Genomic DNA, 17901 nt, shown 5'->3' on the forward strand with positions numbered 1-17901 from the left:
TGCGTATATTCACTGCTTCCCTTCATACACTCAGTATTCACTCCTCCGAAAACGAATGCTTTACGCACACCAAACCGTCCCAAAAGTCAACTTTTCAGACGGATATCCCAAAAAGGTAGATTTCGACACTAGAACATAGCAGCAGTGACAAAAAAATGTTATAGACCACTCCGGCATAAATTTCGTTTTCAGCGAATGTGGGAATGTCTATACCGAACTTGCATGATTTTTTCTCGTTTCTTATCTCAAGTTTGGGACCTGAATAATTCATTTTTCATTCACAAACGTTCGAAATATTGCTCATTAATTAATAATTCATTGTTAAAAGTTGAAGAATTCAAACGCTTTGAAATTGCTGATGACGTCACACAGACGGTTGAGCGCTAAACCAATCACAGGCTGGCTCGTGCCGACCTAACCCAATCTTGAGGTGCGCCTCGGCCAATGGAGGACAACTCCCCACTCTCTTCTTCTTCGACCAATGAAGCGTTAGCTGAACGTCTTCGTGACGCCATGACCGAAAAATTGGCCTCGAAAACGACTGATTTTCAATAAATTATCATAAGACTAGAAAATCTAGAAAATGTTTCTCCACAATTTTCGCCGTTTAACTATCCATATGTTACGAGTTCACGTTAATGTGTGAATAGCGGAATTAGAAAGAATTGAGCTTCATGCAAGTTCCCTATTGGCCAGTTTACCCTTATAAAAAAATCCATCGACCAATTCATGCATGTCAGTGCCATAACTTGGCCAGTTCCCTTCATTCCGTGGTTTATTCGGTTAATTTATGACGTAATCCGGAATTTTAATTTGCAAACTGTCCTTTTGATCTTTCAATCTGAATGTCGATTAAATTTTTCAAACGAAGCGCTAGTAGTTGTCAAATCCCTCTCTCTTCCACCTGCACCTATCAATCCTATCATGATTCACATGACCTGCGCAAGCCGATAAATCCCGAGAATCTACCCTCGAAGACATTGTTTCATCACTCCGAGTCTGGAATAAAAAAAAATTAAGATAGCAAATGTCGTTCTATCCATTATTTCACTGCCGTGCTTGGAATTGACTGAAAAAAAACTCAAACTAAAAAGGAATGCAAAGTGAAGTGGAAGTCAGTATGTCACCGTAGACATGAACGGAAATAACCTCTGAACGCGGGCACTTGGAGCAGCTGTATGGCTTCAAAAATAATTTCATTACTGATATGAGGCGTGAGCACCCCGGGGGATAATGGATAAAATAATGAAGGGAGACACTGCCGAGAGGCATAAGGAGAAACAACCCTTCAATGAATGTCAAGGTAAAAGTCAAGAATGACAGCTGCAGGCAGCTGTCATCAACAGCCACGTATCATTTTCCCGGGAGAATTCAAACGACGGATTTTTGTTATTTTTCTAGGAATGGCGATGAATTCAAAAATGAAGGAAGTTAATGCCAATCATACTGAAGCGAAAGAAAGTGGAAGTGGAAGGAGAGGAGAAAGTGTGGAAGAGTTGAAAAATCAATTGGGTATTTTGATGAATTCATTGGCAACATTGTCAGCTGAAAAATCGAGGATGGAAGCCAATTTTCAGACTGATAGGAAGGCACTGCGTAGCGAACGTGAAGAGGTAATTTTTTGGCTCCAACTTTTACATGAGTCAGTAACGAATTCAGTAGCGAACTGGTAAAACGGTTTAAGTCGACGTATCTCCTAGTTGAGTTTTTGAGGAATATTTCTGAATCTAAGGGAGATAGCGAAAGAATAATCACAGACGAAAAATGACAATTTTTCGGTGGGAAAGTGAAAAAAAAATCCATGTATATTTCCATTACTTGAAAAAAGTGGTATAACGCCCCCTTAAGGGCATTAGACCCTCATGATCACTTCGTTCGTCCCTCCCGTTTGACCCTTAAGGGTGCCAAGTGAATTTGAAAAAAGATTCAAAAAAAATTTTTTCTTTCCCTCCATCATTGGAGAAATATGTATTCATCCATCCGACGAAATTTCAAACCCGCAACCGGAACTAGACATCGAGAAAATAAATGCGGAAAATCCTCTATTTCGCGTGACGAAGCTCGAGAAAGCATGGGATCAAATGGGTACGGCGGGTTGAAATATCTCTTATTCACCCCGGTACCCCATTGTTTTTTGTCGCCATCACATTGAACGCATCATTCTCCATATCTTCAAATTTTTTCAAAGTTTTCTTGAGTTCCTAGGGGATTGAAACGTTCAATTTAATCAAAACTCCATAAGAGGCCGTGTATAAGACTGATTTTGTTTGTTTAATTTCTCGATATCCATAAGTTCTAAAATTTTAAAATTGTCGCCGATGTTCACCATCTGTCTAATACTATTAATTAAAAAAATTATTAATTAAATTATTAATTAAAAAATTTTATAACTTTGTTGGTGAATGTCAATTTTCAAGGTCATCGTCAAATTCACTTGGTACCCTTAACACCGTTTGATCCTCATAACTACTCTCTTCCCGTTGAGAAATGACCAGGGCCATAGGTATCTTATAAGAAGCCCACGGAACATAAACATTCGGGACGCGATAAAAGTGTCGAGAGTGGGGGTAGGCCTATCTTATAGAGAGATATCTTATACGAATCCTCTACTGTACTATTCAAAACAATAGTGAATTTCTTATTTCCCAAGAACTAGTCATACATTTACGAAAATGCTACCTGACTAACATCTATCTGTTCCAGTGTGATAGAATAATCAGAGACTTGAAAGAAAAATTACGACGGGCTCAACACAACACCCACTCCGAAATTGAACACCTGAAATACAAATTAATAATGGAGCGTCATGAGCGAGAAAAAGAGCAGGCAGACAATTCTGCGATGATGAAGGAGCTTCAACGTGTGATAACGGACGAGCGTCGCTCCAAAGAGTCCTACGAGCAGCAGATAAAAGAACTGAGAAACCACGTGGGAAACAAAACCCAGAATAAAATCCTCGAGGCAGAACTGGAGATTGCCAATAACAAACTGAAAGCGGCGGAGGCAGCAGTGAAGGAAACTCCCCCAGTTCTAGTGTCCCTTCAGTCTGAGATGGCAGCTCTTAAGAAGCAGCACCGAATGGCGATACACGAAGAACGAAAACGAGCAGCCGCTGCTGAGCAGAAGGCGAAAATTCTCGAAATGGCGCATGAATCAAGAGTCGTGAGTTTGGAGTCAAGGCTCGCTGAATTATCAGAAACCGTTGGAGGATACGATAGAATGAGACAGCAGGATCAATTCGCTATTCAAAAACTGAAGGATCAACTGTCGGAATTGCAGAGGAATAAAGTTAAAGATTATTCTAGTAGAAATGTTGATGAGACACCTGAAGCCATTTCGAGGAAAATAAGAGAATTGTACAACAAATTGTTGGACATTTGCAATGAGAAGGATAATGAATTCAATGTGGATGATTTTCTGCAGAGCATGAACTTGAGAAATATTTCCAAAGATTGCGATTACAAGGAGCAGTACGAAATTCTAGAGCAGGACTTTGAGAGTTACAAACAGCAAATGTCAGCCAAACTGGAGTCAGTGAATGATTTAAAACTTGAGAATAAAAGAGCTGATAAGAGTACGGAGTTACACTTGGCAAGGACTTACAGTAAAAATCTGGAGGAGCGAATTCGGATGTTGAATAAGGAAGCGAGTAATAAAGAGAGTGAGATCAATTTGAAATTGGAGCAGCAAAGTCAGCAGATTCAGGAGGAGAGAATTAGGTTCGAGAGGATATTGTCTCAGAAGGAAACTGAGTTTCGGTCTAAAGTCGGTGCCCTTGAGCATCAAATCCTTCGACAGAGGGAGAGATCGCTGGCTCTTCTTGAGGAGAAAGACCAGGAGATCACGACACTCAAATCTTCTTTTAGAGCTATTTTAACGAAGCACGAGGGTCTGTCTGGGAATCCTGATGGAGGCGATGATAAAAAACCAATTGAGTCGAATGTTGATTTTGTCACGTCACTTTTGACTGTTGACAGTCCGCCGATGCTCCATTATGCGCAGGAGTTGGCGAGGAGGGATATCCAGGTGTCGGGGTTGAGAAAGCAAAATAGTGAGCTGGAGGCTACTCTCAGGGAGAATCAGAGAGATCTCATGGCGACAACTCAGAGACATGCGGAGGAAATGAAAATTTTGGAGAGTAAAATTACTAGGTGAGGATGATTCATTCATAAATTGAATAATTTCAGTGAAAATTCATCGAGACCCTTTTTCCACAAATTTTTATGAACCATCAGGCACGCTCCGCGTGCCTAAAAGTCCAATTTCCGCCACATTGTGATGAAAAATATTGTTCGTAACTCGTGAAAAGATGTTTTTTAGCTCATGGGATTATATCACTCGCCTTCGGCTCATGATATAAACCTCCCACTCGCCAAAAAACACTTTTTTGCACTCGTTATGAAATATACTATTTCTTCTGGTTAATTAAGCAAAAATTCTTACCAATAAATTAAAATACATTGCAGAAATATTTTAATATTTAGAGCTGGTGATGCTCCTCAGGTTGTTTCCTTCAATTTTGGTCAACATTATCAATAATTTCTTATTTCTTCTTTCTGTCCATAATAACAGACTTGAAGCGTATAAATCCCGGGAAGGTGCCAATCTCGAGTACCTGAAAAACGTAATCGTCAATTTTCTAACCAGCAACGACATCTCGAGCCGACGCCACATGTTGAATGCAATAGGAACAGTCCTTCGATTCACACCCGACGAAATGGGAAAGATCCAGCGAACCAAATGACACCGGCACTGTGTGTAAAGAGAGAGCACACGCTAAAAAAAATCTTGAAATTTAAGACTGTAAATATGAACCAATGAATTTCATAAATTACAAATACATTATCAGTTTGTAATTTTCACCAGAAAATTATGCGTCACAATATTCAGCCACAGGCATTAAATTCATACTCAAATTTCATGTAATTGTGCATTGAATTTATTACATCAATATCTTTACATGAAATCAATTACTCTTGGTTGGCATTGAAAAAATATTCTCAAGCTCTTTTACTTTTATTTTTTCCCTCCTTTACGTGAGTATTATTGACCAACGTGCAATTTGGATATTTTAATATTTATAGTATATTCATCATTGTTTCTGTTGTTATAATATACCGAGTAGTAATTCACAATTCTATTCTTAATATTAATAAAACAGTTTTACAATAAACTTCATAATAATCTGTTTCACAATATATTTTTTTCATTTAATTCAATACCGCCTTGTTATAGTGTACAAAAAAACTGGCTGAATAAAAATCACCAGCCCTTGGATTTCCTCAATCCGTGAAAATTCAATATTTTTTAATATCGAACCAGAAGGATTATTCATTACTGGGCGCATCTCGTTGTTCAAACGCTGACAAGAAAAAACAAATCATTTCCAATTCGAATTCATTCCTATGGACGTGCAAAAACATCGTATGCCGTTCTCTTTGTAAACTTGGATATATTCTCAAAAGACAGAAAGCAACGAGCTCTCAAAATCTCCTTCGTTCACGCTCTTCACCTGCAGAAGTAGCCTTCAAAAGCATGAGTTTCATTTTTCTACAAATGTATGTGTCTGTTTCACTCCCAAATTAAACACATGAGGGGGAAAATTAAATGGTATTTTTTTCCCACAAACCTTCAAGGCATTTATCGACTCTTGTACGATCGCTCTGGAGCTTAAAACATGAGCGATTGTCAACACAGATTACATCTCTTATTTCTCATCTCAATTTTGTTATTTGTCTGCTTATTCAACACGCGTTTGAAAATTCTATGAATTAGACATCAGTATATAATATATATGCTTCTTTGATATACATACATTTAGGTATTACATTCTGTCTCTTCAGTTTTCTTTAGGTCCATCCCTCTTTGTATGTTCTGATTTTTATCAATGATAATAATTCGTGTGATGTCCTAACGTGATAAGATTTCTTATGTACATCGTTTCATCATTATTATACAGAAATGTGAAACTCGTATACAGAGGCCCTTAATACAATGTTTTCCCCGAGAACAATTTCCTTCCAAATATATGAACTGCTAGAAAGTACATTTTTTTTCTCTTTTGAACACTTTTTATCGTTTTTTTTTGTTTTTTGTTGAAAAATATTAATTTGCCAAAAACTTGTTTTCTTCCAGAGATTTACTTTTCTTTTTACGAATCGAATTCCAATTATTGCAATGATACAATGACTCGTCACTTTAGTAAGGCGATAACAACATATTAGAAGTGATGACCACCATATGAAGTTTTTCTTTCTTCAGTCCACTAGTTCTACTAACTAAAGGAGAGAAAAACAAAGGCGGCTCATTTTATTTCTATCCTAGGTATATTCTAATTTTGCTTATTTTTCAATTTACCGTGTATTCGTAAAAGAATTCGGAGAGTTGGGAGAGATTGCCTGTTCCAGTGAGCGATGGGGAAAGAAAAAGATCTTAGTATTCTGTTCTTATAATAAAAATGTCTATATATTAAGTACACGACTAAACTTCTTTCAATTTGTTTTTCTTCGCAATCCTGAAGTACATTCTAGTCGGTTAATTTCATTCATTTTGGTCCGATGAACTGGTACTCGTGCAAGGGCACCTGTGCAAAACTCTTACCAATCAAATTGCTGAAGATTACCTTTTCCGAAGTCAATGAGCCCTGCAGAAATGTCCAATTAAATTAGCTCTTCTGAAATGTTATCTTCAATGGTGAAAACAATTTTCAGTAGTGAAGCAGTGAAACGTCATAAATCCATTTTACTTCTCAACTCAAAGGAGATTAGTCAACTTTGATAGAGATTTTTTGGATGACTTCAATTGACTGTACAAAAAATCTCTGTTGGATTCACAATATCTCTTTTTCGTCATTCCGCGTAGCGTAACGGCCGGAGCTCATATTCGCCAAAAAGTTTTTTTCGGCCTAATGACGAAACGTACTATTTTGTGATACCTGCATGAAAATTACACTTTTGGGAACGGTTTAGTGTGCGTAAAGCGGTTGTTTTCCGCACGGCGTGCGCAAAGTTCACAAGCATGCGCAAAGTAAATCTTGAGAGCGTAAAGCGAAGCTTTGCGCACGAATTCACTCAAGACACGCCCTTGAACTTTATGCACTCGTGCACAAAAACAACCACTTTACCCCCACAACGGTTGCGAACAGTTTTTATTTGTGGCAGGTAGGGTAAACTGCCCAGTAGATGGACGTTTATTTTTTTAGCAATTGAAAAAAAAAATGATCGAAAAAAAATCGCCATTCAGGGGTTAAGAATCACGACAGTTAGTGAAAAGTCAAAGCAACAATTCGCATTTCAACATTTTTTTTGCGTAATTTCCTACCCAAAAGTAGCTCATCCATCTATAGGGCAGTGTCCATCTACTAGGCGGCTTACCCTATCACAAAAAACCAAATCGAGCATAACGGGACAACTCCAAATGTTTGGAGAAAAATGAAGTTACAGAAGGGAGAATTCTTATCAGAAACTAATTAGCTACAGTGGTTACTCCCTAACATTTCAGCCTCTGGGGCCAGAATTCAAGGAATTAAATGTTCGAGAAGTCCTTACTCTTCCGTTGGAGGCGGAGCTAGGAAAGAGATAAACAGAGAGAAGAATCTACATGTTTCACTCTCACATACCGAGAGTAATTCTACTGCGCAGTCCCGTCGCGCAGAGGGATACACAGATTTACCCAACACATTTGCGTTGTCGATGGTGGGGGAAGTCAAGTTCTCCGACTGAAATGTTAGGGAAGCGAAATGTTAGGGAGTAACCACTGTATTAAATACTTTTTATGATTATCTGAAGCTGTCCTTCTCTTTTGATATTCTTATTTAGCTTTCTGTAAATATTTGGATTTGTCCTCTGTTACGTTCGATATGTTATGTGAGGAAAAACTGAGAGAAAAAATGGCCGAGTTCTCAAACGCGTCTTGTTTGGACTGAAAAAAATCAAGTCAATAATTATCAAAAAAGAAATTGTTTGATTTGAATTGAAAAGTCTCAAACATAAATAATCGCTCTGCTTTCAGCAACAAAATATTTGGCTGAATAGGCCAAATGTTCATGCCGTCTCAGGATAAAAATATCTCTTCCATCACTGATTAAAATTTCACTTTACGCAGAATCCCGGTTTCCACACATTGTGATGAAAAATAGGGTTCGACACTCGTGGGAACAGTGTCTTTTGACTCTTGGTAGGGTACCACTCGCCGCAAAGTCAAAAACATTTACGCACTCGTGTCAAAAGATACTATTATAAAGGGAAACTTATCAAGAATTAGTATGTTTCGTCATTAGGCCGAAAAAAACTTTTCTAGCTCATATGATTGCAACCCTCGCCTTCGACTCAGGCTGCAAACTCATATTCGCCAGGAAAGTTTTCTTAGGCCGTATGTCGAATGATATTTTTCATCACGCTGTGACGAAAAGTGAACTTTTCGGCAACTGTATGAAAAATATTGTTCGTAGCTCGTGAAAAAATGTTTTTTAGCTCGTGGGATTACATCCCTCGCCTTCGGCTCGTGATATAAACCTCCCACTCGCCAAAAAACACTTTTTTGCACTCGTTACGAAATATACTATTTTGTCATTCCGGAACCCTACGCGTTCGTAAATCGCTGCTCTACGGCCGGAATGAAGAAAAGTATATTTCGATACGAGTGCGTAAATAGTATAGTTCAGCACGTGTGGGGCAATATCGTCTTTAACGTGTGTGGGGTTTACAGCATGAGCCGAAGGCGAGTGATGTAACCACACACGTAAAGGACGAAATTTTCCAACAAGTACTGAACAAAATTTTATGTCACGAAACCTGAAACCGGCTGAATTAGACACGAGACGCAAAGCGTCGAGTGTGTAATCCAGCCGGTTTCAGACATGAGTGGCATAAAAATATTTTTTGACTCGTGGAAGGTGTTTACCACTCGCCGAAGGGTCAAAGAATACTTGTCCCACGCGTATCAAACCCTATTTTCATCACGATGTACGGAAAGTGAGATTTTGCGCGTGCGGAGCATGTGTGCCTTGTGTGTGTTTCACTTTACACACAAGGGATGAAATAGTGCTATAGATGAATTTCTTGCTTGCACAAAGAATAAAATTTTTTTGGAACAGCTAAATCTATTTCTGCGACAAAAATTTATCATCTTAGAACAGTTTCCGACTGGTCAGCACTAGATTTTAATTTTCTGGTAATTTTTAACTTGCGATTTTTTTGGTTCAAGTAAGACTTGTTCGACAATATTATATTGTCTTACTAGTGCGCAAAGTTCCTCTTCGTTCCACGCACGTGTAACACATTCTATTTTTTGTGGTACCTGCCGAGTTCGCTATTTGGAACGGTAGTGGGGGTAATGTGGTTGTTTTTCTGCACGAGTGCGTAAAGTGAATTTCGAGTGTGTAAAGCGAAGCTTTACCCCGTGCGGAAAACAACCGCTTTACGCACACTAAACCGTTTCGAAAAGTGCACTTTTGAGGCATGTATCACAAAAAATGTTTTTTTTCCCTCAGCGGACTTCAGTCGAAAACACTATCAGATCCGAAGATATTCATTAAAAAAATCACCTTCAAGTTGAGTTCAATAGATTCAACCATTCAATTGATCGACTCTTCGTTTCAATGAATTTGCACTTGGAATGTTATGTAGCCTCGGATTAACAAAGTATTCAGAAGCATAATATTCCATTTTCAATTTTGAAGAACGCGAAGATAAGTGCAGCAGAAAAGACAATTTGATTCGACGGATTGGTGTCAACTGAGCTTGCCCTTGCTAGATACGTTGCCTCCAGAAATTTTCAATTTACATATACGCTATATATCATCTTTTCATTTATGAATACAATTTACTTAACTATCCATCCTCTCGTCGTCTTATTCATTAATTTACATGAAATTATATACAGGGGAGTTTTTCTTTACCGTCTTGAATGTACATAGACACTTTATCGCGTTCTTGGCATATTTTTTGTTCTCTTCAATTTTGTAGGGTGGATTATCTTTGTGTGCTTTTGTATTTTTTTTCTCTAGTAACACCATTTCTTGATTAATATCATAGTTTTATAACAATTTTTAAAAATTTTTAGAAATCGAACGGGAAATACTCGAATGAAATAGTTGATAATGGAGGGGAAGGAGCGACCGGGTACAAAATAAAATCGTAAAGAAAATAATGATAAAAATTGCATCAAGACTGGGAGAGAGGGAGCTGGGTAAAAGGGTCAACACATTGTGGAAGTATTTTTTCTTTCAAACAATCGTAGTTGATTTTTTTCAATTTGTTATTCTTTCGTAATCATTTCTCTTCCGATTATTAGAAATATTACAGAAAATAACAGTAAAATGGGTAAAGAAATTCCCAGATGAATATAGCCGCCATAGAATATAACTTCTGCATTCGTAGATCACAGTCACTTTTGGGTATGGTTGCTAAATCACCATAAAAAACCATTTCATCATTTTTTCCTTTCATTTTTCATCAGAGAACTCCTCAATTAAAGTACAATAGAGAAGAATAAAGAAAAAGAGAAAAGTTTTCGTAGGTCAAGGAATTTAAGAAAACCTTATGAATACTGGAAAATACCTTACACAATTTTCTACACAAGTACAAAATAATTGTGGCATTAAAAATTCTTTGAGCGAGACTCAATGAGAAACACTTTGAGTGAAATAACATTTTCACAGTGATAAATACTCGTTGGAAGGTTCACTGAAGCGGTTTTAATTCATTCAGGAATGTATCAACTAGATTGTAACAGTCAAAATGTGGTTGCGAATTGGATATTTACAGGAAGCACGTTTGAGTGAAAGTGATTTTGTTATTTCACACGGAAGCGTTTCTCATTTTGTGGTCATCATTTTCGCGCACTGCCCATACCTTATTCGTCAATCTCTATCGTCAGAAATTATTTAAGTTGAATGATCAGGGCTATGTATGACATTCAACATATGCGAATAAATTAAAGTGTCGAAACTGTATCTCTGAAGGTAGGAGAAGGAAACAATGAAAATTAAGGATTGTTTTCAACTTTAAAGATCTGCGTGGGAGGGAGAACAATTCCGAGTACGGAGTAGATCAAGACTTATGAAGGCCCATTGATTTATAACTATTTTCTTCTTCGTCATTTATCTCTAATCCTGCATTACCGTCGGCCCTTCAACCACTCGTTATTTTTCTACAAATTACGATGATATATGTATGTATATGAGTATTATCATAGAAATCGATAATACTCTTTCAATATATATTTATATATATACAGATACAGCTGTTTTTTTATCGATTTTTTCCTCTAACCTAGGCTTTCATTTATTTCATATATTTATTTTTTTCTAACGTGTTTAGTGAGTTTTATTATATTTTTTCTATTTACAAAATATGTCGGATAAACACAGTTTTTTCGTCACTCACTCATTCACTCTCTCTCTCTCTCTTTGCCATTTGCTAACTTGAAAAGAAGGAAAAAATATTCGTGCCTTATCTCGAGATACTTGAAAATTCACTTCGAAGTGTTGTCTATCTCAGTGAACATCACTTCAACTAATTTTAATATATAATCTACATTACAGCCAAATTCAACAAATTTCTGCCAAGGTACAATGCAGTTTTTTTTCTCCGGCAGGTTTGCGAGAAAAATACACAATCTTAAAAGAAAAAAAAAATCAACGATAATTTCAATATTGTAAAATAACATTCTCCATTAACTCTCTTATACCTATAAGCTACGTTACGCCATGCGTGACACCGGCTAAGGAATCACGCTCTCTACAAACGAGACGACGTAGTCCGGAGCATTTAATAGGCATAAAAGGCTGAAAACGATCCGGAAATGATGTTGAAATACACTAAATTTCCAACACTTCATCAACAGTTGAAGGGGAAAATTGAATAATACAAAACATGATTGGAGTGCAGAGAAAAATTAAACAGATTTTAACATTTCGCTGACAATAATAGTTCTGTTAAAAACGCAATTTAAAAAAAATCTATTGTAAATTTGATTTATGTAAAACCGTGTGTTTTTTTTAAAGATGTATAAACTGCCACAAATTGCCCTGCCTAGTGATAAAACATGAGATCTTAAAACTCAGCAACAAAGTTCATGCTTTTCCTTTCATAATCATAATAAAGTAATGAACAAGTTAATGTAAAATTCGTTGTCATGACAAAAAAAAGAAAAACCGGGGCGGGGGGAGGGGCACACTTAAAATTGCAAGGGTAATATAAAAAAACTTATACCTAAATTGGCCAAGTGAAAGGAAAAGATATTAACGATAATAAGAGAGCCATAAAACAACCGTAAGATGCATTGACCCTTGGCAGACCTCTAAAAACAGTCGATAAGTACTTTCGGAAATATCGGAAACATTTTACACTTCATCTACATATTATTCTCATTTTTTTTTACCAAAATTGGTAATTACTAACAAGAAAATAATCGCCTGCCTTCTCTGGTTTTATAGTTTTTTTAGCCGCGCGATGGCACTCCTTATGTACTTTTATAAATTTTTTTTTCCGTTTTATCTATATGCCTTTTACTCTAGGAATATTCTATGCATCGGAAAAAGGGCCTCGAACCTTTTAAAGATTTCACTGAAGCTCGAGATACCAGTGTAACTCATATTTTCTTCTCTCTCCTTTTAACAGGTAACCGGAAGCCGTTGATGCTGCAAATTCTCGAAGAAATTTCCTGCACTAAATTATCGACATTTTAACAGAAAATTTATTAAAAAATTTGAGCAAATAAGCAGTTCTCTGGTATCCCTCAAAATATCTGGAATAATAATCACTCTATCAACTCTTTACCAGTTATTTACAATGAAAAAAACACAACCATACCTATGGTATTTTTTTTTGCGATGATTCCTTTCAACGTAGACATTTTGTGCAATGTACTCGTTAATATATGTCACTTATATAGTGTATATATATATATATATATTTAGAGTATAACTAAAGTATATAAACTCTGATTTTTCTTTATATTTTTCTTTTCCTCATTAATCAATTTTATACTCTCTGAATGATTACGCACTTGTCTATCTTTACTTCCGCACGACAATCCAACCATTATACTGATTTTTATTATTTTTAGCACATTTTTCAACAATATTCAACAATAGCATAGGCCTTGTATGTAATTTCGCCCCTAGCGAGTTAATCTACGGATATCAGTTCATATTCCAAAAGGTAATTGAAACAAAAATATTGATTAATTTTCACAATCTTTTGACGTTTCTCTCACTTTTCCTGATTTTGAAAAAATATATTCTTGAATATAAACATCGATTAAATTCACTCATTGTAAGTGAATATTTCTTCGTAAAGCTGAATTGTTTTGCAAAGCCCCGAAATAGTTCCCTCGATTTGTTCAACATGTACCTTAGAACACAATTTTTCTGAACACATTAATTTTTTTGCATTCTCCCTGTCCTCTTTTCCATTATTTGCCGAACAATACTGAACACCGACTAAGACCTTATGTACAGATAATAATTCATCATTCAACTGATGACCGTATATTAACACGCCTTTAAACATTACTCATCGACTTGTTATTGCCTACCTATGCCTATTTGATTCCAATTACAACCCTTCACTCTTGACATGTTCAAATTGCACTGACATTCCACGAATCAAATCAAAGGAAACAAAACTTCTTCTCCAGGAGGGAAAGAACTGTACATTAATCATAATTAATCTTCGATTATCCTCAGCTTGACAAATTTTTTCTTCACCGAATAAACACCATTTTGTCATCAAAGGATTATGATGTACTCGTGTTGTGGAGTAAGGGGATTCAATGTATCACAGTTGGCACATGGGCGCTAGCTGCCACTACTGCTCACTGGCAGTGACAGTGGAGCTCCCATTGACGTTGGAGGAGCTGTCAAGGGTCCTGGAACAGTAAAAAATTGATCAACATCCGGATGATGTATAGTATTCCCGAGAAAACTAATGGACCCAAGCAAAAATCTATGGGTTTTTTGCTATCGTCCCTAACACCTTTGTATGATTAATGCTTTTTGGTGAATCATTTTCAGAAAAAAATGTTTCTTTTTGTAGAGATTCGCTGAATTATAGGGGAGAATTGGGCAAAACGAAACAGTCGAGAAACAAATATTTGACGCAATTCAAGCAAAAATGTTTTTTTTTATTAAATTTTGTTTTTATCAACTTTAAACAAAAAGTCACTTTTTAAACCAAAGTTTATCAACTTTTTTTAATTTTTGGGAGTACTGATGAGAATAATAATTTTCCATTCAGTAGAATGGAAAATTATTAAGATGTTTTGATGGGAGAAGATTTTGTCAATGGATTATAATTGAAAAGAAAATGAACCAGCAAAATCCAAAGTCCAGAGCAAGGCCCAGGGGGAGACCCAAAGGGGGAAACAGAAAAATGTGATGCATTATAAGACGAATAGAAAATTATTATTCTCATCAGTATTCCCAATAATAAAAAAAATTAAACAAAAGTTAATAAAATTTTGTTTTTGCTTCAATTGCATCAAATACTTGTTTTTCGTCTGCTTTCATTTCTTCCCGAAGGTTAGCAGAACAATAGATCGACATCAGTCAAATGGTTGATTCCATTTTTTTCGAGTATTGTTTAAATAATATGATAAGAATTGCACACTAATTTCAATTTCTAATAATAACGCTAATGTATAATTAATTATATGTTGAACGTTTTTTTTTAAATTGAGGTACATTTTGAACATATCTGTCTTCTGATCTAGTCGTCTATCTATTGGTTGTTTGGGTTGTTTCCCACTTTTTCATCATTTTATCATTTATTTCTCCATTTCCCCATTTATTCGTCCATTAGTTCTCATTTTGCAATTGTTGTAATACATAAAACAAACTATAACACCCACCAGTAACACTAGGTGATGGCTCCGAGACAGGCAAAGGACTAACTAAATTGCTGGCACTCATTGGCGTTGCACAATTGGCCTTCAATTTCTGTCTGACTTCTCTAATCTTCAATTGCAAACTCGTCTTATTTGGAAAAATATCAGAATGTTTAGCTTGAAAAGTTGAAGTGGCCTGTGTAGACGGGAAATATCCATGATCCTGGAATAACTGCATAACTAATTGTCTACGCTGCTCAAGAACCTTTCGAGGTCCCCGCTCATTATCGTTTCTGCTTGGCCCTACTCCGCCACCGCCGCCACCCGGAGTTTTTGGTGTTCTCGGCGAACTAGCCTCAGCATCACCACCAGCATCAGAATTTATTCTGAATGCATCGACGTTGAAATCTGGTCCGAAGAATGTGTTTCCAGTCAGTTTAACACTGGCCGCCGATTTTGGCGTTGCGGAAACATCGCATTCTCCGTCATCCTCATTAACTAGAGAATGCAAAGAAAAATTATTATTTAAACATTCTTCATCAAACTAAATTCAATATACACTGAGAGAAAAACGAATAACCTCTCAAGCAAATCTTGTCTGGACCAAAAAGTTCACAATTATCAAAGAACAAATTTATTTGAATTTAAAAGAACAACAGAAACTAAATATTTGGTTCAAGAGGCAAATCACTCACTCGAGACAATTTCACTCAAGAAATATTTTATCCTTGAGTTGCAAAATTGCTAAAATATCATCATTATTATGTCATTTAAGAATTAGTTTCTCACGTGTGATTATTGAAGAGCGGAAACGAATAACTACTGTCCCTTGTCTCGCATAAAACGAACATTTTTCAGGAGCAAAATACTTATGAGAGTATCGAGTAATGAAAAACTAGTGCTAAAAATGAAAGTTCTTGCATGCACATGGAATACAATTTTTTTCAAACAACTAAATCTGTTTTTGCGACAACAATTTGCCATCGCAGGACAGTCTCCGAATGCTCAACACTAGATTTTATTTTTTTAGTAATTTTTAACTCCTGATTTTTTGGTTCAAGCAAGACTTGTTTTAGAAAATATTGATTTTTCTCTCAATGTAAGAATTCTGCGGCAAAATGCTCTAGAACAAATTCCAATAATTTTACAGTTGGTATAGTTAACTGCAATAAAATTTAAATTTATTCATATTCAGAGCCGAATGCCAGAATTTTTGTTGTGTCACTGAAAGACCTAATTTGATTGAAAAATTTTATACTTACGCATAGATCTATGAGGTCCCTGGCCACTTTTCTTCTTATACCCCTGGAGAGATGATGGAAGATTGGGGGGATGAAGTCCAGCAGTGCCTGGAGTATGAACCGAAGAGCCCACAGGTGTATTCATACTTATTGCACTTGGGCTCTGAATATCCTCCGGTTTAAACTCTGGTAATGATGAGAACTTTTCTTCAAAGTTGACTTGTTCAAGTACCCTGTCCATCCCATCTTCAACATTCTTCTTGAAGAATGATCCTTTCTTAGCCATGGGTGAGGGCAATGCTTGAGGCTCACCAAGTTTGATCTGTTGTTGTTGCTGCTGCTGTGGCTGTTGTTGCTGCTGCTGTTGCTGAGGTTGTTGTGGTTGTTGTTGCTCCACAATTGGTGCATTTGTTGATGCTCGAGTGTCAAAGTGCTGAGAATTCCCTTGGTCTCCTGCATTAGATGTAGGAGGATATGCTACAACAAATCGAGAAAGAAGGGACTCATGAATATAGGGACCGATAACGTGTAGTTGATTGATTTTGCATTTTGCCGTCGTAAATTTATTCCTACACCAATTCTCCGGTTTTACAGACCACTGAACGAAACTCTGGGTTTTGCCAACGAAATTTGAGAACATTCCCAAATTTTCTAGAATTTTCCAGATAATTCGAAGCGATTCTTGCGTTTTCTAGAAAAGTCGGGGCTTTTCCAAAAAAAGTGAAGAAATCTTTGAGTTTTATAGATAATTCGAAAAAATTCCCGAGTTTTCAAGACAACTTGCAAACATTGTCGGACTTCTTGATTAATCCGGAAAAATTCTGGTGTTCTAAAGAAACTTTGAGAAAATCGAATAAGATTTTCACTGTTGATTGATTTGCAATCTCTGCTATAACTCAGCCCCTAAATTACTGCGCTAATAAAGTTGAGTTCTACAGTATGCAACGTAGGAACTTCTGGAAAATGCTAGAATCTTCTTTATAATTCTAGGATAGTAACATTCATTTTTTTTAATTTTCGGATTTACTAAAAAATTCAGTTTTTCTATTTAAAAAAAATCGAAAGAATCCTCTCAGTATTCTCATCAACAATTTTGACAATTTTTCTTGACTTTCTAATTCCTAGGGAACTAAAAATTATTGAATGAAATTTACATGCTATTGAGAAACACTGATTTCAGTCATTGAGGGTATCCACGTGTAAACTTCAGCTGTATGAGGGATGCGGCTTCTATTTATTTTAACTTTAATTTCCATTCTATTCTTGGTGCCCGCCGCTCCTCCCAGATTGAAGTAATTTGAAGGAAAATATTCGCTGATCATGGACAAACATGAAGGATAATCGGTAGATATTAAGTTTATCTTCAATTTTAGCTTACCCAGTGACTGTCTTCTTTGGAGTGGTGCTCGGCCAAGTTGAGCGGGGGTCGGTGCCAGCATGAACGTCCCTTTATTCTGGCCAGGATCATTGTTCCTAGGTGTAGAATCGTCAACCACAAAACCTGACGAGTGGTCACTATTCTGACTGGTACTGTGAGGCGTATGGGGTGTGTGGGGAGTCGATGGCTGTTTGCCTTTATCACTTGTCGGCAGGAGAATACCAACCGCATCCTTGCGCTCTTGTTCTAAAATTCAAACATTTATAATTGATTATGACAATTGATCTAAAGATTTATTTTTGTAGAACATCTGGACAAATATGGAATCATCTCGGTATTCGGGGTATTCAAATAATACCTCACACATTTTTTGGCCTTTTAACACCTCTGACATGGATTCCCTCTATCATATTATGTCACAAAATCCCCCCCCCCCCTCCACTTATGGAA

At 36.6% G+C, this 17901-nt stretch overlaps 2 protein-coding genes across 2 annotated transcripts in view; one reads left to right on the forward strand and one right to left on the reverse strand.

The window, feature by feature from the left end:
* Positions 1-318: 318 nt before the first annotated feature.
* On the forward strand, positions 319-5141 carry LOC107045194 (GRIP and coiled-coil domain-containing protein 1). The gene is made up of 4 exons (XM_015267361.2): positions 319-1303; positions 1402-1613; positions 2704-4151; positions 4573-5141. The coding sequence occupies exons 1-4, from the start codon at positions 1234-1236 to the stop codon at positions 4742-4744; spliced, it is 1902 nt and encodes a 633-aa protein (XP_015122847.1). The 5' UTR covers positions 319-1233; the 3' UTR covers positions 4745-5141.
* A 6131-nt stretch (positions 5142-11272) lies between these two features.
* Positions 11273-17901, reverse strand: part of LOC107045193 (protein capicua homolog) — a 50399-nt gene continuing 43770 nt past the window's right edge. Inside the window, exons 15-18 of the mRNA XM_015267360.1 lie at positions 17452-17697; positions 16095-16550; positions 14857-15330; positions 11273-13875 (exon numbers count right to left, since the gene is read on the reverse strand). Of these exons, the coding sequence (XP_015122846.1) occupies positions 13805-13875; positions 14857-15330; positions 16095-16550; positions 17452-17697 (1247 nt within the window). The 3' untranslated portion in view covers positions 11273-13804. The remainder of the gene's footprint in view (positions 13876-14856; positions 15331-16094; positions 16551-17451; positions 17698-17901) is intronic.

The sequence above is a fragment of the Diachasma alloeum genome, unplaced genomic scaffold (assembly GCF_001412515.2).
Source record: "Diachasma alloeum isolate Michigan unplaced genomic scaffold, Dall2.0 Dall_scaffold_00884, whole genome shotgun sequence".
NCBI lineage: Eukaryota > Metazoa > Arthropoda > Insecta > Hymenoptera > Braconidae > Diachasma > Diachasma alloeum.

Coding starts and splice junctions, on each gene's coding strand:
- LOC107045194 (XM_015267361.2), top strand. CDS start 1,234: ATGGATAAAATAATGAAGGGAGACACTGCCGAGAGGCATAAGGAGAAA. Junction 1,304..1,401: donor ACCCTTCAATGAATGTCAAG/GTAAAAGTCAAG, acceptor TTATTTTTCTAG/GAATGGCGATGAATTCAAAA. Junction 1,614..2,703: donor TGCGTAGCGAACGTGAAGAG/GTAATTTTTTGG, acceptor TATCTGTTCCAG/TGTGATAGAATAATCAGAGA.